A 23,331-nucleotide genomic window follows, 5' to 3' on the forward strand; every position below is an offset into this window, starting at 1 on the left:
ACACAAAAGAGAGGGAATTCAAAAATAGTCCTCTTCACTAGCATAATTCTGCTTAGTTACACAGTATAGATTTTTAGTGTGTGCAATTTGCCTGAGCTATGGCTGCTGTGAGAACTGTAACTTTGTATCTCTCAATGTTCAGTTATAATTACAAGGAAAAATGTCATTAATGCAACAGTGGTTTACAATTCAAATGCTGCAGCATTCTAGTGCATGAGAACTTGACCATGAAATAGACTAGAAACAGACTATAAAACAAGTATGAAACTGTTTAGTTATTTGTTTTTTCACTTGACTTGGACAGTTATTGCAGAGTGAAAATTACTGATAATAAACCTAATCTAAGATGTGATTTGTAACATCGGTGAGAATTCTTTTTGTTTGTTAAATGATTTTAAAAAGAAAAATTTTAATTAAAAAACCCAAGTTCTTTCCTCTCTTACAATCTTCACTTATTAAAACTGGAAGAATTGCAAACCTCATTTTGTTTACTTGTTACCGTTCATGTGGTTTACTTTTAGCATTTCTTCCAGCGTGAACAAGGAAAAGCAGACAGATCGGTTTTAGTTAGTTTTCCTTTCAGCGTGACAGGGGAATGTTTGTTTTTCTAAGAAGTTCAAATTGAATTCCCTTAAAAAAAAAAAAAAAAAAAAAATCATGGAAACATTTCTCAGTCTCAGGTTTGGTAAAAGGTCACGTTATGCCAAATTTCATCCCGCAGTATCTCTGATTGGGTATTGAAAGCGGCTCTCTTTCCCAATTTATTTTTACAGTGAAGGTGCATACTAACACCTAATTGCTGCTATCTTGGATCCTGCTTCCACAAACTTTGTCTATTCAACTAAACACTTATGGACATGTTTAACTTTAGGCACACACTAAAGTCCCCATTGTACTTCAGCATGTGCTTTATAAACATGGGTCTAGGAAAGCTTTGCATATTATGTCATTGATGCCAGACATTGTTTCAGTGGCACATACCTCGCTGAAATGTACTTCTGGCTTCACAAATCCTCTGTATACTGGAAAGGAACTTGACATAGTATTTTTGGTCCAATAAAAAAGGCTGCATTACTTAGCTGCAGGATTGTTGGGGGACTGGATGGCACAGCACACTGGTAATAGGACATAGAGCCTCACACCATTATGTTAATAAACAATACTAGTAACACTAAGCACTGATACAGTGCTTTTTAGGTACAGAGAGAAGCAGGAACTCACACAGCGAGTCAATGGCAGAAGCCAGAGATAAAACCCAAGTTTCCTGACTTCTAGTACCTGATGCTTTATCTACCAGCCAACTCTAAGTCCAGCCTAGGCCAGTGGTGACTTGGAGCTATCAGCTCTTCAGTGGACTGTGTGAAATCACCGTGTCATAGTCCCAGTCTAGTTTACTTTGGGGAAGGGTTCCCAAGGACCATCAACGTAGTGGGCACTAAAATACACTTGTTTGCTGGCTAATCTCAGCAGAGACGCCAAGGATGGAAGGACAGTGGGGACTAGGTCACCTCCCCTCCCCTAGATGAGGAGATGTAAGGAAAGGCAGGAAAGCTTTCAGTATTCTTGTCCTGACTATATTCATCACATGCACAACTATGGAACAGTAACTTGTACCACTGGTTAAAATAAGACAGTTATTGACAAGAAAAGTAGTCTTTTATTTCAATGAATATTTCTTGGCATTAGGCAGATATTAAATAACACTGAATTGCACAAGACTATTAACATATTGACAGCAAAAGAATGGCGAGCATAGCAAAGTTTAGAACAGCAGCGTGAGTCACATCACCTCATGTCACTCAAAAGCCAGTTAATGCTGCAACCACCACTAAGTGGGACTCCACCGAGAAATACAAAATGAGGATTATTCCTTTTATTCTTTTGTTAATACAGTAAACGCTGGAACGGTCAACAGTAAAAATGAACAAATATTTGCATTCAGTAATTAAACAGAGTGAAATAGCCACAAATTGCTAGTCATGCATTTTCTTTAACAGCAATTTGCTAATGCATAAATATCTCAAAAACAATCTTCAAGATTTGAATAAATCACGGACAAGAAGAAATTAAGCTTGAATTCTACTTTATGCATAAATACCTGACCTACATATTAAAATTTTACTTCACCATATATATATTAAAAGAAAGTAGACAATTAGATAAGTGCAAGCAATTTTCCTCAAAAGCACAGACAATTTGGAACCATGCCCAGAAAAGCTTTTCTCTTCTTCTTTCTACTCCATTCAGTTCACATTTTGCTTCAAAAATGATGACCTACCATCTGCTATGTTGGATAAAAATTCTATCTAGTATCTTCTTAGGGCTACTAGAATGTCATCATTCTTACTGACTAAAAGATGGGATCTCTCACCAGAAATTTGAACTCTTTGTATCTGCATGTAAACATACCTTTCAATTACATTAACCGTGTAGAGTGAGTGGTAACATTGGAGGGGAGGAAGAGGGAGAAAAACAGAACTGCAAAAGGAACATTGCACTCATGTTAGTGAGAGGAGTGAGGCAGTCCTCACTCGGATACACGCACGTGCGCGCACACACACACACACACACACAATCTGGCAATGGAATCTTATCCACTAGCAAGTTGAGGAATGATTGAGAAGGCATCCATTTGCGAGCAAAGCTTGAACAACAAGCCAGCAGTTTCTTTGCAAACTGTCCAGAGTTTAATTAGAACTGACTTGCACTGCTTGGATCACATTGTAACAATCGCACAATAGAGGGATCACTCTTGGCACCTTTAATAAACTCTTCCAGGGACAGTTTACCTTGAAAGGAGAAAACAAAAACAAGTCACTTGCATTGCAAGATCAAACAGAGCTTAAAAATAAAACCTTCACAGAAAGCTTAAAAATACACATATCCTACGGCAAGTGGATTCAGGGTGAAACTGGCTGCAGTGCAGGGGAACCAGGCACTCCCTTCCTCCTCAAACCGGGATGCGCTGTTTTTTCAAGTAAACAAATCTAATATTTTACTTTACATTTGACATTAAACAGGGACATTATCAAGTTAAAACAATCGTACTAATAATGCCACCTTAGATCAACAATTTAAGCAGAGAACTGGCTTAATACAAAACTGGAGTACAAACATTCATTCAAGATACACACAAACTAGTCTAGAAATAATGCTTCAATCAAGGGTGAGATTTTAAACCACACAGAACCCAGGATATTTGCACCATATGCACTGATAGGCGATCATGTAACAGTGTCCCTAACACTGGGCAACGTGATGTAGTTTATTCTACATTTGTTAATTATTGCTATGGTCAGTTGTGCTGTGGTACAAGAAACAGGCCTTGAGTGATGCTGAAGCGATGCCCTGTTTGCTGAGCTGGGCAAAACCTTTGCAATCAGACCCCTACGAATTAGTTTTTCAGGCTTTGTTACAAACCTGAAACTTGGGCCAACTTCAACAATTTGGGCTGCTTTATGGGGTTAGGGTTGAAAACCATGAAAAAAATCTGTGGCTATGACTGGCTTCTAAAACCTGAAACTCACAAAGGTGTGAATGCCCATTAATCAAAACGACCAGAGTTTGCACCGCTTGTAATTATTTGTTAGCCATCATTGCTGAAAAGTCTAGAACTGTTCTCGTATAACAGTTTCACTCTGGGACCACACCTACAAGCCCTGGGCTGGTGGAACTTCCACTGAGCTCAGTACAAGTGCTGCCTACAGAGGCTTTCAGGATCGCCTTCATTAACTGTAATTTGAACAACAGTATTGAAATAGAATTATATTTTTCTGATCAATATTTTGCATCTGATGCATGTGCAATGGTATTCTCTTGTATAGTATGTCACACACCCACAGATGAAGAGAAATAAGCAACAAAACATTTATGAGAAATGAAATGGATCTTTCTAGGATGATTTCACTGGGCCCGATGATTCCCCCCTTGAGTCAATGTAACCTCGGGTGACTGAAGCATGCTGAATTCCTGAAATGCCTTCTGGCTTTTATAATCTCGAGGTTTATTACAAGCTGGCAAAGTTTAGAACAGTCCTGAATTCAATGAACCTACTTACATATCTAAAGTTGTAGGTCTGGGATAGTTATTAGTAGATGCTAATGACCTAAATACTCTGTAAAAGAAGTTTCTTATACGTGTAATTTGTTTAATCAGCAGGTTTTATACTTTTTAATAAAAATATTTGCTACTGGGATTGTCTATTACACAAAATATTTTGGCAGTTATGTCCATTTACATTACATCTGTATGAAATATTTCATACATTATATACCACAATATTCCACCGCAATTCTTACCCATTTAAATTGCCCCCCATTATAGAAATAACCACCACATATTTTTATTTTGCCAGGAGAAAATAAACTCTTTGGAGAACAGCGTGGCACATATTGCATAATCTTATGTGATCACTTATACCGAAGTCCCAATCATACTGCACATGTATTAGGAAGTAGAATTTTAGCTTAGATCCTCAGCTGAGATTTTAAACCCACGTACAATGAACATACTCAAACAGAAACATTCCACTGTGAGAACCACCTCATCACGTTTCAGTTCCACCCCTTAGGTTATATTCTCTAACATTTAGCACTGCTTTTAGCTCATATTGCTTTTTTTTGTTTTTAATTGCTCCTTTCATGTGTTTAGTTACATACTCCAGAGTACGGTATTATTTACAATTTTTCTTCCTACACTCCTCATTCCCAGAGTATCAGAGCATCTCAATGAATTACAGATGCATCTGTTCTCACTGTTCTTACACTCTATTTTTACTGTGTTTTTTTTTTTTTTTTTAAAAGACTAACATATATTTTATTGTTCCAAATGGAAGCTTCCTACCACAGATTCAGATTTTGCATTTGACTTTTGCTCATTATCCCTTTTGCTACAAGTGTAAGGCCATGGGAGGGAGCAGATGTGTAACAACATTTGTTTTTATTAAAAATATTAGAGAAAATGTATATAGAGATGGTCTCAGCCATCCAAGGACTGGATTCAATGGTCAAGCGCCAGTATTAGCTCACCTGACCAAGGTATGTCATGTGCCAGGAGAGCAGAGATATGCAAGGGCCCAAAGCAAGACAAGGCACTTATATACTGGGCAAGCTGTTTTATGTTAAAACACTGGCATTTCTGAGAAGAATTTTTGCTAGTCAAAGTTTTCACAAAACTTCACACAAGTTGATTTTGTTTGTGTGCAACACTCCAGGACAAAGTACAGTACAAAGCAAAATCTGGCAGCATTGCCCCACGGCACAGCAGACAATGAGAAGCCATTCAAGTCCTATCAATGAAGCACACACACACAAGGTGCTATTCTCCTCTCTCTCTCGTCTGGAAATGCAGGAGGGACAGCTAGAGGGGTTGAAATGTAAGCACTGCTCCATTACACCTCTCAGTATGTACATTGTATTACTTAGCAATACATTACTTACAGGAGTGACACTTTGCTAGTTATGGAATTGCTTTAATGAAACTCTCTCTATATTCCAGGTTTTGCCACATTGCCCTATCACGTATCTCTGCATGCCACATGTCACAGAAGGACTACTTTACATGTTTTAGTTTTGTATCCCTCCACACGTAGAGCCAAAGAGTGAAATCCTGGCCCCATTGAAGTCAATGGAAAAACTCCTGTGGATCTCAGCAAAGCCAGGATTTTACCCCAGGGCTCTATCTACTGTCAGTTCAACAGAACATGACTCAGAGGGAGCCATAAAAATCTCTAAGGGTATGTCTACACTACCCGCTGGATCGGCGGGCAGTGATCGATCCAGTGGGGATCGATTTATCACGTCTAGTCTAGACACGATAAATCAACCCCCGAGCCCTCTCCTGTGAAGACACCACGGTAAGTCGATCTAAGTACGTCGACTTCAGCTACGTGAATAACGTAGGTGAAGTTGCGTAACTTAGATCGATTCCCCCCTAGTGTAGACCAGGGCTAAGACAGAACAGCTTTTTACACCAAAGAGTCATAACTTTAAAAGTCGGATATCTCAGGCCTTTTCAGGGCTAGAAGCAACTGCTGGGTCCCACAGAGAAACTGAACACCTCTCCTTTTCCAATAGGCAAAAGCTTCTGTGTCTACTCCGTTGCACCCTGAAATATCAGATTTTAAACTCTTGAAGGGCATGTCTGCACAGCAAAAGCTGCAAGTGAGTGAGCCTACACGAGCTAACGTGAGTCCAGCTAGCACGAGTAACAAAAGCAATGAAGACAGTGCAGCATGGGCTTCAGCCTGGGTAGCACAAGCCTGGTGGCACAGACCCTGTACGTACTTTGCTTGCCAGCTTGCTCCGAAGCCAGCACTGTGCTGTCTTCACTGCTATTGTTAGCCATCCTAGCTGGATTCAAGCTAGCTTGGGTAGGCTAGCCTGTGTACTACCTTTGCTATGCAGATATACCCTAAGAGCTGTCGCAGACCCAAGACTGAAGGCTGCCCATCTTGGGCCTCTAACCAAGGTAGTTTACAGGGAAAATTTCACAACTGATGGGACAAGGTGGAAACATTTCCTTGGCAGGGTGATGGGGGAAAACAATTGATTCTACTTCCCAGTTTCAGTCTGGGGAGATGAGTTAGTGGGCAGCGGGGGTGGCTAAAGGTGTCTGGTAAATTAATTTATCACATGGTTACACAAACTGCAATATTGGTATTGCCTCCAAACGTGGTATATATTGCAATGAAGCGATCTCTTGATGTAACAAAAACAAACCTGCAGCCGGAAGCAGCTTTTGGGGCGGGGGAGTGAGAATCAGCAGCGCCAGGACCACAGAGGCAAAGGTTGCAAGTTTGATAACTCTCTGCGTTAGACACATCATCCCAACAGCATCCCCCACAGCTCCCTACTCTCACTGCCCACTGTTGTATTCATGGGCCATCAAAGCTTTTCTATGCAAACCATAGATCTAAGTTCTGGGTTTGGATAATGCGGCATTAGAAAGTGCAGTTCAGGGCCAGATTTTCAGAGGCACAATTTTGCAAGCACAAACCCCTGCCTTTCAAAAAAATCTGGACCTACATGATCACTTCTACAGCTGAATGGAGCTAGAAAAATCTAAAGATGCATAAAGCAGGAATATAAGACTGCAGGGCTGAGAAAAGAATGGAGGTACAAAGCTGAGGCCAAATCTTGCTCTCCTCATGCATGCGAGTAGCCTCACAGGAGGGAATTGTAAGGAGAGCCAGACTTTGTCCCTAGTTTGTACCTTCCCAGTTGAAGGCACTGAAGCACGAGCTGAAGGCACTGAAACTACAGAAGTTTCAGAGGAGCCTTTTCACACAAAAAGATAATGACACGGTGGAACAGATTGCCAGAGACAGCAGCAGGAGATGAAACTGAATAGGAAAAAAAGAGTGGGGGGAAGAGAGAGACAGTAAAGTGGCTAGCAGCTTTGCCTCCCCTCTAAGTAGGCAGATGCATCTATTCAGGCTGCCACTCTCCCAACAATTACAGTGGGCCATAGTCCGAGATGCCTGGGTCACTGAATACAATTTTAAGCATAGCTCTGACTTGGTTCTACTGGCAAGGACTACTTAGATGGATGACATAAGATCGCTCTATGCAACTAGGATGTTTGCAGAAGCAGTTACTCAGGTACTGCCCTGTAAAACAGTGCATGAGATTGATTTGGGCACAGGCCCTCATAGGAGCAGGGTGATTTTTGCAAAGGGAAAAATGAGGGCACTCCGGTCACGGAGCTGGCACAGGGAACAAGCTGGACAGGCATAGGAGAAGTGAGCAGGCCGCATTTGGAGACGCAGCAAGGGAGAAGAGGGTCCTCAATCTTCTCTTCGCCTCTCCTCAGGCAAGAACCCCCTCCCCCACACTACCTGCCATCCTCTCCTCTTGCAGTATACAAGCTGGGGGGGGAAGCACACTACTGGCCCCCAGCAGCCCCTTATTCTTCTCTACCAGTCCCCTCCTCATTCACTGTATTTGCCACCCTGTATTTGTGTTCTCTCTCTGGCTTCATACTCCTCCTCCCGTTTCTATTCTTTGTTCTATTTCCCTCTGCTCATTTTCTCCCTTGCTCATTCTACAATCTAGTTCCTCCCTGCCTCTGTTACCATTTTGCCATCACTCTGCCCCACTCACACTCTGCCTTTTCTTTTGCCCTCCAGAGCGAGGCTCCCATTTGCCTTTCCTGTGCCATACCACAATTTGTTACCCATCAACAGTGCAAAGGCAAGGTGGAGAAGCAGGGCTGCCCTCAGTGTTCTACAGACCGATGGCCATGCAGCTGAGCTGCCTGGAGTCCAACAGGGTAGGGTGCCTGATTCCACGGGTGGAGGGCAGATAAGGTTTGAGAAAAGATTTCACACACAGGTGTGTATGGAGGAAGAGATCAGAGGGCAGGGCAGTGTAGCAACATCCAGCAGACCAAGCCTGGGGACAGATCTTACTTCTGATGCACATGCACTTAGCTTGCTGCCAATTTCACTAGCTTGGTTTGTCAGCAGATAGACTGTCTGAAAGGGTGAGTGTTGCAAATAAAGGGCCACACCTTTTTACAAAAAAGGTCAGTACAAGTCTGGAAAATAGGGACCTTGTTGGTTTCTACAAACACAAAGGCTCATTCTCCTTTATTTTATTTGGTTACAGACAACAGACACTCAGATGTTCCTGTGACTGACACCACTGTGAGATGACAGACAGAACTGAAGCCTCCCTGAAAGCAATTTTTTCTTTTAATTAAAAGTTAAGTGTTATCAGTATGGTATCAGACAATGCATGTTTATTTTTAAGACCTAATTAAGGACTTCTGGTGGAAATCATACCATCATTGTTTGTGTCCATCTGTCTGAAGATTTTGTCTGTTCGTTTCTCCGGAGTGGACTCATCTTCTGGCATTTTCATTACAGATGACACCATTTTGTAGATTGCCTAAATATATAAAAAATAATAATGAAAAAAAGCTATAAAGCATCAGGACTGAGGAAAGGAACTTAAGCCTTCAGCAATAAACAAAGGCAGATGACCTTGGCAGACAGCTGAAAACCCCTATAAACCAAAACAAATAAAAGGAATTACAAACTTGATCTGCTTTTTCCAGCATTTATTTCTGATTTAGAAAATCAACACAACTGCTATGTTAGTCAATCTAGTAGCCAAGTCAGTATTTAAGTTAACACACTAAAATACAAGAGCTAAAATACACAGGAAAAAAGTTCCCACATGTAATTTTCCTTCCTTCCATTTGAGTCTGGGGAGTGGTCTCATTACTTCAGGATGGCTTTTAATGCACCTGCATAGGCACTTACTGCTCTTCAATAATTATTTGTGTACAGTGGGCTGGGAGGTAGCTACATTTCCATGCTATGGAAAGGCGATGGACTGACTAAATTGAATACCTATTATCCATTGAACTCATGAGGTACAGCATGGGCAAGACAAACTCCCCTGCCAATTTAATTTCTCCCCAGCGTGTTCTAGAGGAACCATTTCTTGGGGGAGAAAAGTTGTTCACTCTCCAGCTAAATTCTGTTCCTGGCAACACTTGCTGAAGCACTCAGAGAGGTTAACTATGATGGTGGCTTGGACACCTGTCCAGTAGGACCCGGCCTGAGAGCACCAAGAGGCCTTTCACTTTAAAAGCACGGGAGGGCTCAAACCACAGAATTTGAACTTCAGAGTATATTACATTCATATCTGGAATTATGGTTCAATCCATTATAATCCTTGGGGCTGTTTGCAAAATTTGAGTCCAGATCTGGAATCGATTTTGAACACCTCAAATGGAGGGGGTGGGAGGAGGTTTGGAGGAAGTAGGAGGCAGACAAGGTGACTGGGGTTTTGGTTCAGGCCCATTTCTCCTCAGAGCCTCTACACATTTGTAATTTGTGGGTAGAATTATTTTCTGCAGTGCCATTTGGAATGACAGTGCGAAGAACTGCATCAGGAACATGCTCCAGCACCTATGCACTGGCTGCAACTCCTTTGAAGTACCAGCAGCTAGCAGAACGGCTGTTAGGGTGCACCTCTATCTAGACCTGAAGTCTCTAGCTCAGCAGGCAAGTGGTTCCAGCAATATTAATTCAAACGGTAATTTTTTCAAAAGGTAAGTTTTACAAAACAAGACCATTCCTCACCTGCACAATTTCAAGCATTTCGCCATGACTGATATATCCATTGCCATCAAGATCATACATGCTAAATGCCCATTTCAGCTTCTGTTCGAGCTTTCCCCGAGAAGTGACGCTCAGCGCAATGATAAATTCCCTAAAGTCAATCGTCCCATCGCCGTTGGTATCAAAAGTGCGGAACACGTGCTCTGCAAACTTCGATGCATCACCATAGGGGAAAAAATTTGCATATATCTTTTTGAATTCCTCAACAGTCAAATGACCCGTGGGGCAATCTTTTAGGAAGCCTTTGTACCACTCCTGAAGCTCATGGTCTGTGAATTCTGTATTCTCCCGGAGATCCTGGAGTACCTCAGGTCGCAGCTTACTGTTCTGCTTCCCCATTCTGTTCTTGGTTAGGATCTAACAGCTGTAAAACAAAAGAGCAAGCACGTCACCTTCTGTGCCACGACTGAACTCCAATTGATATGTACGCTCATGGACTGTAAACAAGTAATGCAGTGGAAAGATGGGTATTGATATGTGGACATCCAAGAAGTACAAACATATCAACTGATGAAGCCACCCCACAGAGAGTACTTCTGCACTGCAGAGAGCACTGGGCTGTTAAATATAAGCATCTGCATACAGCTTTAAACAAGAAAGTGCTTATCTATTTCATTAACCTTCTCTGTCAAAGAAATATCTGATTTCACTCTCTCCTCCCCTTTTTCCAAGCTCTCCCAGTTGCTGATGCTGCCCGTGGGGGGGGCAGGGGGGGGAGGGGGGGGCAAGGGAGGGTTGGGGGATGGAGAAGAGAAAAAATGGGTGGTTTGGGGTGACCCTGTGCATACCTCCTTGCTCAGTCATGTTCCTCTCCCCACAGCTCTACCCCAGCTTACCCTGCTACATAGCTTGGGACCCTTGAGTCCAGCTTGCAATGTGCTTTTCCAGCCTTTGACCACACAGCCCTGCACAGGCTGACATGCTGCTATTACTGGGTTGGGCCAGGGTCCAGCACGGGAAGCAATGGGGAGAAAACTCTTGAAAAATGTCCATATTTAAAGATTGAAAATCTTCCCGTTAGAAATCAAAGACACAAAGGGCAGTTACAGTGAGCGTTCAGTGCCTAAGTCAATAGGAGTTGAAAGCGCCTGTCTCCTCCTAGTGCCTTTGAAAATCCCCTCCTAAAGCAGTACTTTCCCCCTTTACTGCTACCATCAATCAGTATCAAAGGCTCCTGCCCTGGATCTGCAGCAGAGACATTCAGCAGAGCTGGAGCCAAGTCAAGGCCCTTCAGAATGCTTTGCATTGCTTGAGCCCAGTGTTCAAACAGCATAAGCAGGATGGAACAACAGAGGGAGGTGGGAAGGGACAAAGGACAGAAGTGCTGCAGGGAGATCTGGACTGAAAGCAGGCCCCACATTTAACGGGATCAACCCAGAAGACCTTTTCCTCCCTTCTCCCAACAGAGTTGCGGCAGCACGAGCAGCCGGGTCACCTAAGGAGAAGGAAAGGCATAAGTGATTCAGCTCTTTTAAACACATTTTAATTCACAATGTTCCTAGGAACCTATACAATGAGATTTTAAAAACAAAATACTTTCTGGGTTTGCAATCTGGCTGAAGCGATTGCAATGGCCTGACATATGCATATGATGGGAGAATGACAAGGGTCTGGCTCCCTGTTGAGTCAATCAGATTGCAGCTATTATACATGCTTATTCAATGATAGTGCTCAAAATGTAACATTCCCAACCTGGGCAAAAAGGCATCTCAATAATCTCATGGTTATATCAGGTGTTCAAGAAGGGTCAGAGTGCAACAGACATCCTCAGCCCATTAGACAGGAGGGAGCCTTAGTGCTATGATGGCTTTGGTCACTTGTTTATTTCAGTACTTTGTAGACATTTGGAGCAAGCTGAAGGTGTTCACCCATATCAGATAAGAGCCCGTGATGACATTAATGATCTGGAGAATGGGATGGATTGCACCCTCAGCAAGTTCACAGATGACACTAAGCTGGGGGGAGAGGTAGATATGCTGGAGGGCAGGGATAGGGTACAGAGTGACCTAGACCAGAGGTTCTCAAATTGTGGTCCGCAAATCCGCGAGCTCCATTCAGGTGGGTCCGTGGATAGTTCCCTCTAAGGTGCGCACGTGGGCAGCCGCACACAAGAGAATGAAGGGCCACCCACCTAATTAGTGGAGCCGCGCAAGCGTGGCTCCACTAATTACATGGGTGGACCCTGGAGAAGATGCACATGTAAGGTGAGGTGGTGGCCTTGGGGAGAATAAGGGGTAGGTGGGAGGGGGCAGTGGGGTGAGATGGGGTGGGGGGAATTTGGGACATGCAGGGCTGCGGTAGCCAGAGACAGAGGCGATTTTCCCCAGCTCCAGGGCTGCGGCTGCCGGGGAGAGACCCCCCTCCTTCCCAGTCCCAGCTCAGGGGCTGCCACAGCGGGGGAGAGAGGGCACATCCATCACATTAGAAAGGTAAGACTACTGATATTAAAATATGAGTTGTGTGCTTTTATTTGTAGAATAAAAAAAGATTATTATTATTATTAAGTTTTTTTATATAGCGCTTTTATCAGAAGTGCTTTACAATAGTTAGCTAATAGTACAAACAACATTTGGAAAGATCATTAAGTGGTCCGCTGAGCTCCTCAGTAATTTTCAAGTGGTCCGTGAAAAAAAAAGTTTGAGAACCACTGACCTAGATAAATTGGAGGATTGGGCTAGAAGAAATCTGATGAGGTTCAACAAGGAAATTGCAGAGTCCTGCACTTAGGACGGAAGAATCCCATGCACTGCTACAGGCTGGGGACTGACTGGCTAAGCGGCAGTTCCGCAGAAAAGGATCTGAGGATTACAGTGGATGAGAAGCTGGATATGAATCAGCAGTGTGCCCTTGTTGCCAAGAAGGCTAACGGCATATTGGCTGCATTAGTAGGAGCATTGCCGGCAGACCGAGGGAAGTAATTATTCCCCTCTATTCGGCACTGGTGAGGCCACATCTGGAGTATTGCGTGGTTTTGGGCCCCTCACTACAGGAAGGATGTGGACAAATTGGAGAGAGTCCAGCAGAGGGCAACGAAAATGATTAGGAGGTTGGGGCACATGACTTATGAGGAGAGGTTGAGGGAACTGGGCTTATTTAGTCTGCAGAAAAGAAGAGTGAGGGGGGATTTGATAGCAGCCTTCAACTACCTGAAGGGGGGTTCCAAAGAGGATGGAGCCAGGGGCGGCGAGTTGTATGGGCCCGTGGGCTCCAGCAAAATCAGGGCCTGGGGGGCCAGGCTCCACCAATGTTCGGAGCCGGGTCTTTCCCTTGGCCCCTCCTGCCGCCCCCGTGTGCTCCCCCGGCCCTTCCTGCCGCCCCCGTGTGCCTCCCCCGGAGTGTCCCTCGGCCCCGCCTGCCACCCCCGAACGCCTCCCCTGGAGCATCCCTGCCTGCCCTGGGCAGTAGGCAGCTGCTCCCTGCAGCTCCACACTGCGCTCCCTCAGCTGGCTACAAGAGAGCAGCACCGGGGGCAGGCTAAGGCGGGTGCTGTGCCTGCAGAGGGAGGAGGCGCATGCCAGTGTCCCCCCCCCAACAGGCGACTCCAAGGTGGGGGGCTTATCCTGGCTAGACCTCCTGAGCAGCAGCCAGGGCCGGCTCCAGGCACCAGCCCACCAAGCTGGTGCTTGGGGCGGCACCTGGAGGGGGGCGGCACGGTGCTCCGGCCCGAGAGCGGGGCCGCGACTGGGCTCGCCGCCCTCCCCCCGGCGGTGTCTCTGGCCGCCGGGGAGAGCGGAGCCCCGGCACGGCTCGCCGCCCTCCCCCCGGCGCTGCCTCTGGCCGCCGCGGACAGCGGAGCCCCGGCGCAGCCTCTGGCCGCCGCGGAGAGCGGAGCCCCGGCCGGGCTCGCTGCCCTCCCCTGGGGGGCGGGGGTGGCGGGAGGCTTTTTTGCCTGGGGCGGCAAAAAAGCCAGAGCCGGCCCTGGCAGCATGCCGGGGAGGGCCCCACTCCCCTGGAGCTCACTGCTGCCGGTGGGGAGAGGGCTGGGGGGAGTTGTCCTCTCTGGCCCCCCACCCCAGCCCCGGGGCAGCCTGCCTGCTGCACCCCAAACTCTTCATTCCCAGCCCAGTCCAACGCCCACACCCAGCACCCAAACCCCCTCCCACACCCAGCACCCCAAGCCCCGCCATACCCCAACCCCATGTCCCAGCCCAGAGCCTGCACCCAACCTCCCTCCCAGAGCCTTCACCCCTTCCACACCCGAACTCTCTCCCAGAGCCTGCATCCCAAGCCCCCTCCTGCACCCAAACTCCCGCCCAGAGCCTGCACCCTACACCTCCTCCTGCACCCCAACCCCCTGCCTGAGCCCAGAGCCTGCACCCAAAGTCTGTCCCAGAGCCCGCACTCCTCCTGCACCCAAGCTTCTTCCCAGAGCCTGCACCCCACACCCCCTCCTGCACCCAAACTCCATCCCAGAGCCTTGGGCAGGGAGGGGTGGGACTTGGACCCGTTCTGGGCACCAGCAAAAATTATACAAACCTGCCACCCCTGCATGGAGCTAGGCTGTTCTCAGTGGTGGCAGATGACAGAACAAGGAGCAATGGTCAAGTTGCAGTGGGGGAGGTCTAGGTTGGATATTAGGAAAAACTATTTCACTAGGAGGGTGGTGAAGCACTGGAATGGGCTACCTAGGGAGGTGGTGGAATATCTATCCTTAGGTTTTTACGGCCCGGCTTGACAAAGCCCTGACTGGGATGAGTTAGTTGGGGTTGGTCCTGCTTTGAGCAGGGGGTTGGACTAGATGACCTCCTGAGGTCTCTTCCAACCCTAATCTTCTATGATCCTCTGTTTCTTTGAAAGGTGCTCAATACACTCTTATAAAAACAGTCGGTAACAAACGTTTTCCCCTCTTACCATCCTCAGCCTCTCGGTTACCCAGCAATATCAACCACTAACTGAGAAGACAGAGGAGCTCAAGGTTAGCAAACACACACTTAGCTACATACCACGGAGACCGTCAACCTGCTGACTAAGGGCTAGTCTACACTAGAAGCGCTGTAGCGCATCTGGTGAAGATGCTCTATGCCGACGGTCTATACCAGCGGTTCTCAAACTTTTGTAGTGATGACCCCTTTCATACAGCAAGCCTCTGAGTGCAACCCCCCCCCCTTATAAATTAAAAACATTTTAAAAATATTTAACACTATTATAAATGCTGGAGGTGAAGCGGGGTTTGGGGTGGAGGCTGACAGCTCGTGACCCCCCCCCAGGTCATAACCTCGTGACCCTCTGAGGGGTCCCGACCCCCAGTTTGAGAACCTCTGGTCTATACTGTGAGAGGCTGTAGCTATGTCAGCAGGAGAAGCTCTCCTGCCAACATAGCGCTGTTGGGGTTATTAGGCATATATATATATGAACCAAAGTTCTTCCATGTTTAAACTCTGTCCTTCCATGTTTAACTCTAATCGGCCTCAAAAGCCAAGGACAGGAATTGGAATGTGTAAATAGCCAGTTACCAATTACGACCTTGCTCATAACCAGGTCCCAAGCAATAATGATGAGGTTTGCATGTTTCTAGCTGGAGAAGGGGTAGTAAACTAAGGGTAAACAGAACCAAATGACTGTTTAGAGGAATGTTACTAACAAGCTAGATTTATAGCCCTAGAATGATTTAACGGCTTAAATGTATGAACATGCCTTCAGTAGAGCGGGGAGGGGGAGTAGAGGGGGGGTGGTAGAGGGGGAGAGAAGGGGGGGCTTAGTTGTAAGGTATAAGAAGAGAGAAGCTGTTTTTTACTGATATGCTCGATTTGAGACTTGCCTGTCTCCTTGCACCACTTTGAGATCTCAAATAAACTTTGATTGTTTCTCCACCCCAGTATGTTTATTGGCACGAAGCATGCCGGGCAACAAACCCCGCTGTTGCTGTCCTCGGGCCTCTGTGCCTGCAACAGCGCAGTCCACACCGGCGCAGAGGTCGGTGTAACTTACATCGCTCAGGGGTGTGGCTTATTCAGCCCCCTGAGTGACATATGTTATACCGACATAATCTGTACTTTAGACAAACCTTAATACTGCCAGCTCTTTATTATGACAAAGGAGGTTCTTCGTTTGCAGCAACATCAGCTTTTGCAAATCGAAGTTCTGTGCAATGTTATGCCTCTCATTTGTATAGACATTGGTAAGAGTTCAAGAACATGCATTAACATGCAAAAACCTACCAGAATCTCTCACATTGCTACATTAAAAAGGTTTGTACACTCGTGAATCAATTTACTCTTAGCTTAAATTAAGGACCTAATTCTACGTTGCTTTGTATAGTCATTTACACCACTAAGTGAGTGCAAAGTGCATGTAGTGACTACGAGCAGACCAGGTCATGCATTGTGTGTGTGCAGTACTGTGCCCTACCTACATTGAGAAACAAGACAAGCAGAACACCAAGACGTGACACGACAAATGCAGTGAGATAAGACATCTGATAACGAGTAAGCACTTTGCAGGCAGCAAAAGCTCAGTTCATGCACCAAAACCTAAAAAATGTGAAGGGTCACCAAAAATAACTGCAATACTTCAGAGGATTATCAATAACTGAATTCAACTGCATTTTATTTGTATTCCATTTACCTTCCACACAGCCTAAGCAATACAAAATCCACATCCTGCTCTGCGGCTTACTGCTTCGAAACAAAAACCAACCAGCTGCTCATTAATAAAACACACCAGGTTCAACGGAAAACTCTGCTGTTATCATTAGCTGCTTCTGTTTTGTCGGAAACCACAAACATTCCAGCTCACTAGCATTATTTCTAGTCACTCAGTCACAAAGTTTGCTCTGTTCCTTTGACACATCCCCAACTTGCTTCCAAAATGCTGAAACTAAACTGGCAGACACTAAAGCAGCAGCCATTTAGAGACACAGGGCAGCTCTCTAGCTAACTGCAAGTTTGCAGCTACCAGTACTTCCTCTCCATCTGTATTTCAAACCCACTCTGCTCCACATATTCATACTCAAATGAGTCTGTATGCACAGGGCAGGGAACACAACCATACTTTCTACTCTGCTGCATTTTAAGGGGTGGTCAGGCTTCTGCAGAGAAGGGCGGATTAGAGTGAAGAAAATCAGTCCAGTTTAGGAAGCAAATTATTTTAATGTAATGCTTCTGGCCCTGTATGAACCTTTCCCCCCTTCCCTTTTCCCTTCTAGAGGCCTCATCACCTGCTAAGAGTTACTATCTCCTGGTCAAAAGCTACTGAAGTCTGTGGGAGCCTTTCCATTGAGTTCAACAAGCTCTGAATCAGATCATAGGGCAACAGCAGCAGCATCTGGGAGAGCAGCAGAGGCTGTTTAAGGGCAGAAACCAGGAATAACCTCAGATACATGGGGGAAATGCAGGCATGATCACCACTTCTTCACTCCCCACCCCAAAAACTGGTGGCTCAAGGAGGTGGTTGGGTAGGCAGATCTCAGTATTTTTCCCTTCCTCCTGCATCCCCATCAACTCTGAGAGTGACAGGCAGCTGGCCATGGGAGGGGAGGGAAAGAAAGGGAGATCTTGTAGCCTGGGAAGCCAGGGGACCATCCCCCCACTGAATCGAATGTTGGCTACAAGGGCTGGGGAAGGGGAGACTGGAGAGCTGTGTGGGAGCTCAGATAGCAGGCCATTGCATAACAAGCAATGGGAACCTTCATTTCTCTAGAGCCCCCCCAAACTTCTTGACAACTGTTAAAACATGGCATTTCCACCATCCTCCAAAGGCTGTCCAATCTTACTCTCTTCCCAGGGTTTCTTTCATTATTAACTTAAACAGTGACTGAAAACCTCAGCCTGAGCTTGGCTATTTTCCTAATGTTTTTCTCCCTGTAGATTCTCTGTTGCCTGCCCCTCATTCTCATCCATGCTACAGAGATTCAAAACCTCTCTATACACCACGGTTGGAACTTACATGACACACCTGCTCTGGCTGCCAAGGTGAGTCAGCAACACAACTCTCCACCTTTATGCAGGTGTCAAACACCTGACACCCTGTGTTTCAACAACCCTGTGTTCAGAGGCAAGTGATGTTCACTGAATTAGTTCGGCCCTACAGCATGGCATCTACTGGGTAACATGGAAGGGACCGAAACTGTGAGAAACCTGTGGAGAGTGGTATCGGCAGGAAGAGGAAAGGTAGCATTCTCCCACCATTGACACGGTAGTTGTTTCTAACCCTTCTGTGGTGAACTCTGTGCAGTGTGGACAGGGATGTGTGGCTAGCTTTAGGAGAGAGTTGACTGGGATCAGCCACTGCTCTGTGAAGAATCCTCCACCTGAAACTGACTGATCTTTGGACACAAATTTCTTCACACATTTCTGTGAATATGAACAAAATCACTCTCTGTGGTTTTTATACCCCGGGGTAGGCAACCTGCGGCACGCATGCCGACGGCGACACGCAAGCTGATTTTCAGTGGCACTCACACTGCCCGGGTCCTGGCCATCAGCCTGGGGGGCTCTGCATTTTAATTTAATTTTAAATGAAGCTTCTTAAATATTTTAAAAACCTTATTTACTTTACATACAACAATAGTTTAGTTCTATATTACAGACTTATAGAAAGTGACCTTCTAAAAACATTAAAATGTATTACTGGCACGTGAAACCTTAAATTAGAGTGAATAAATGAAAACTCGGCACACCACTTCTGAAAGGTTGCCGACCCCGTTATACCCCAATGATCAGTGCGGCAAGGAGGCTGTGGAATCAGGATCCAGGCATGCAAATAACCAGAGATTTATGACTGGTCTGTGGTAATTAGAAACTCCAAAGTTATCCTCACAAGGTGACCACAAACACACTATTAGTAGGGGATCAATTTAAGAGCTCTTTGGGGCAGGGACTGTAATTTACTACATGTTTGTGTTTTGCCTAGTGCAAGGGGTCTTGACCTGGTGGATGCCTCTAGTTGCTACTGCAATATAAATGCTAAACTAATAATAAAGGCTGTGTTGATTCCATGTACTGGAATATCACTACTTCCTTATGTGAGGAGAAGAGAGATTTATTGCAATTAGAATGAAATTCATTTGATATTAACTTCAAAAGCTCTATACTCCAATAGGCCTTTGCATTCAACAAATTATAGGTTACCTTAGGTGACTTCAAACCCATCTTTTAGTTCAGATTTTTTTTAGAAAAGTAACATGCAATGCATTAAATGCAATTATTCTTCAGTGTCTGAGCTTTTCAAATGGATTCTTAATGTGCCAAACCCAAATATAAACCTGCAGTTGTGTAACCAATTTGTTAAGAGTAATTAAGTAAGTGACATTAATGTTAATTTATTAAAGCACATCCAAAGAAATAGCTCTTAGATAAGACTTGTGTTTCAGGTAGCTCCTGCAAAATGAAATGCCCAAATATCTCATTAATCATGACAAGAAACCCTGCTGCTGGCATCCAACTGACATTTCATTCAATTGCTCTAAAACTCTTTCATCAAATCAGATTCCCGAGGCTCACTAGCTGTTTTAGCCTTAGAAACACTTGGGAGGATAGTCAGTAATGGAAATCACAGGTAGTGGGCTCTCAAAGAGGAAAGTTTAAGTCAGTCTTATGATTAGTCTCTCTTTTGCCACATGATTTATACATTTCAGATAATATACTGGATAATATCAGAGGGGTAGCCGTGTTAGTCTGGATCTGTAAAGAGCGACAAAGAGTCCTGCGGCACCTTATAGACTAACAGATGTATTGGAGCATAAGTTTTTGTGGATGAATACTCACTTCATCAGATGCATGAAGTGGAAATTTCCAGAGGCAGGTATAAACATGGAGGCAAGAATCAGTCTAGAGATAACGAGGTTAGTTCAATCAGGAAGGATGAGGCCCTCTTCTAGCAGTTGAGGTGTGAACACCAAGGGAGGAGAAAATGCTTTTGTAGTTGGCTAGCCATTCACAGTCTTTGTTTAATCCTGAGCTGATGGTGTCAAATTTGCAAATGAACTGAAGCTCAGCAGTTTCTCTTTGAAGTCTGGTCCTGAAGTTGTTTTGCTGCAGGATGGCTACCTTTAAATCTGCTATTGTGTGTCCAGGGAGATTGAAGTGTTCTCCTACAGGTTTTTGTATATTGCCATTCCTAATATCTGATATATACAAATTTCCACTACATGCATCTGACGAAGCGAGTATTCACTCACGAAAGCTTATGCTCCAATACATCTGTTAGTCTATGGTGCCACAGGACTCATACTGGAGAATATACACAAGCATTGGCTAAAATACGCTGCTGATGAAAATACTTCCAGGTTTGAGAAAGGTGACGGTGGTATGAGGAAGAAGATTAAAGACTCCTGGAGCCCTTCACCCACCTATGAGCACTGGTTTCATCTTGCTATGCTTCACAGGACATTGTACTGCTGTTCTGGTTGACTCACCCAGAATTTGGGGACCTTACTTAAAAGGCATTTAGCTCTTAGCATTTGCATGTACAATGTGTTAAAAGAGGTAGATTTAGACTGACGATAGATCCTTTGCTGGCAGATCAGTTAAGAAACCACCAGTCTGTCCCTCAAAATAAATTTCTTCATCACCTCCAAACTAACCACTGAGAAAGTGGCCAACCTTCCGTCCTGGCAAGGTGTAGGAGAAAAGCTGTTGGTTTAGTAACAAATGTACTATTGAAAAGAGATAGCAAGACAAAGCCACCAAGAACAGCAATACTCTAAAGAAATTAAAGGAGGCTTTAAAAATTTCATCAAGGGATTTGTAATGTTGTAGAGCAAATGAAAAATAGGAAAGCTCAGCTTTTGATAGAGATTTAAATCAGAGGTACAGGAAAGTAAACAGGCAGCTCCATAATGGATTTTGCATCTACTATAAAGGGAACTTCCTGGGGGAGTGAATAGGCTTGGAGATTCAACGACCTTCCCCTAATTTCTCACTCTAGAAGTAGTCACTCCATATCAGGGATGAGACATAATATAACGGTGCTGTAAGGGAAGACAGCATGCATCATAGCCAGTCCTATGCCTATTTTGCTTGATAAACAGAGGTCTTAGTTTTCAGGGTGATCACCTGCAATTTTCATAAGCATGGAATTCCTGACAGTAACAAAAGAAGAGAAAAGTAAAAAGGAATGCATTATAGATGCATAGACAAGAACTTGAAGATGTAACAGACCCTTAGGCTTTGGAATGTACAATTTACCAGAAAGACAAAATGTTATAGCAGATGATTCACTGTGTAGGGCCCAGGAAGGGAAAAAACAATGAAAAAGGATTTTTGTTCAAGTCTCGTGCCCGGAGTTTTGGTAAATGTTAGCTGTATATTTAATCATACTCCCTCTACCCCCTAAAACAACGCCCCTGCTGTAATGAGGTCTAGAAGTATAGCCAAGTTAGAAATTAAAATGCAGAGAATAAATGGATTAAGTTGTTCTAAATTTCCTTCTCATATAGAATCACCAGAATGTAGTCAATGATCCTACAACAAAATCCTAAGGAAGAGTGAATCTGGATTTTTAACCACCGAAGATGAAGACTCACTAGAAAGTAAGTGCAGGATACAATAGCGAACAACCATATCCACACATTTCAAATGGCTTGAAGTATCTAGCCAGTAGCCAGAAATACCAGTTACTGCTAAATTAGAAGACTGGGTGTTGGCATCACTAGAAAAATTTCAGGTACTAATGACAAAGTTCCATTCACTTTTAGATTTTCAACTCTAAATTGAGCATTGCTTATTGCAGGTAAAATCTCTCTCCGCATGCACAAGCCAAGAGACTGACTACTTTCATTTCAGCCCTTTGGAAGACAAACTCTTTGAACTGAATTCCTGGTAAGATGTGTTAGTGAATCAGTTAAAAAAGCCTGGGGAAGACAAACTCCTTAGAATCATAGAATATCAGGGTTGGAAGGGACCTCAGGAGGTCATCTAGTCCAACCCCCTGCTCAAAGCAGGACCAATTCCCAACTAAATCATCCCAGCCAGGGCTTTGTCAAGCCGGGCCTTAAAAACCTCCAAGGAAGGAGATTCCACCACCTCCCTAGATAAAGCATTCCAGTGCTTCACCACCCTCCTAGTGAAATAGTGTTTCCTAATATCCAACCTAGACCTCCCCCACTGCAACTTGAGACCATTACTCCTTGTTCTGTCAACTGCCACCACTGAGAACAGCCGAGCTCCATCCTCTTTGGAACCCCCCCTCAGGTAGTTGAAAGCAGCTATCAAATCCCCCCTCATTCTTCTCTTCTGGAGACTAAACAATCCCAGTTCCCTCAGCCTCTCCTCATAAGTCATGTGCTCCAGACCCCTAATCATTTTTGTTGCCCTCCGCTGGACTCTTTCCAATATTTCCACATCCTTCTTGTAGTGTGGGGCCCAAAACTGGACACAGTACTCCAGATGAGGCCTCACCAATGTCGCATAAAGGGGAACGATCACGTCCCTCGATCTGCTGGCAATGCCCCTACTTATACAGCCCAAAATGCCATTAGCCTTCTTGGCAACAAGAGCACACTGTTGACTCATATCCAGCTTCTCGTCCACTGTGACCCCTAGGTCCTTTTCTGCAGAACTGCTACCTAGCCATTCGGTCCCTAGTCTGTAGCAGTGCACAGGATTCTTCCGTCCTAAGTGCAGGACTCTGCACTTGTCCTTGTTGAACCTCATCAGGTTTCTTTTGGCCCAATCCTCCAATTTGTCTAGGTCCCTCTGTATCTGATCCCTACCCTCCAGCGTATCTACCACGCTTCCCAGTTTAGTGTCATCTGCAAACTTGCTGAGAGTGCAGTCCACACCATCCTCCAGATCATTAATAAAGATATTAAACAAAACCGGCCCCAGGACCGACCCTTGGGGCACTCCGCTTGAAACCGGCTGCCAACTAGACATGGAGCCATTGATCACTACCCGTTGAGCCAGACGATCTAGCCAGCTTTCTATCCACCTTACAGTCCATTCATCCAGCCCATACTTCTTTAACTTGGCGGCAAGAATACTGTGGGAGACCGTATCAAAAGCTTTGCTAAAGTCAAGGAATAACACATCCACTGCTTTCCCCTCATCCACAGAGCCAGTTATCTCCTCATAGAAGGCAATTAGGTTAGTCAGGCACGACTTGCCCTTGGTGAATCCATGCTGACTGTTCCTGATCACTTTCCTCTCCTCTAAGTGTTTCATAATTGATTCCTTGAGGACCTGCTCTATGATTTTTCCAGGGACTGAGGTGAGGCTGACTGGCCTGTAGTTCCCCGGATCCTCCTTCTTCCCTTT

The 23,331-nt window shown here is 44.9% G+C and overlaps 1 protein-coding gene across 1 annotated transcript in view; it reads right to left on the reverse strand.

The window, feature by feature from the left end:
- Positions 1–1,645: 1,645 nt before the first annotated feature.
- Positions 1,646–23,331, reverse strand: part of HPCAL1 (hippocalcin like 1) — a 99,102-nt gene continuing 77,416 nt past the window's right edge. The window contains exons 3-5 of the mRNA XM_065400416.1: positions 10,097–10,499; positions 8,786–8,891; positions 1,646–2,789 (exon numbers count right to left, since the gene is read on the reverse strand). Of these exons, the coding sequence (XP_065256488.1) occupies positions 2,692–2,789; positions 8,786–8,891; positions 10,097–10,474 (582 nt within the window). The 5' untranslated portion in view covers positions 10,475–10,499 and the 3' untranslated portion in view covers positions 1,646–2,691. The remainder of the gene's footprint in view (positions 2,790–8,785; positions 8,892–10,096; positions 10,500–23,331) is intronic.

This window comes from Emys orbicularis, chromosome 3 (genome assembly GCF_028017835.1).
Source record: "Emys orbicularis isolate rEmyOrb1 chromosome 3, rEmyOrb1.hap1, whole genome shotgun sequence".
Classification (NCBI taxonomy): Eukaryota; Metazoa; Chordata; order Testudines; family Emydidae; genus Emys; species Emys orbicularis.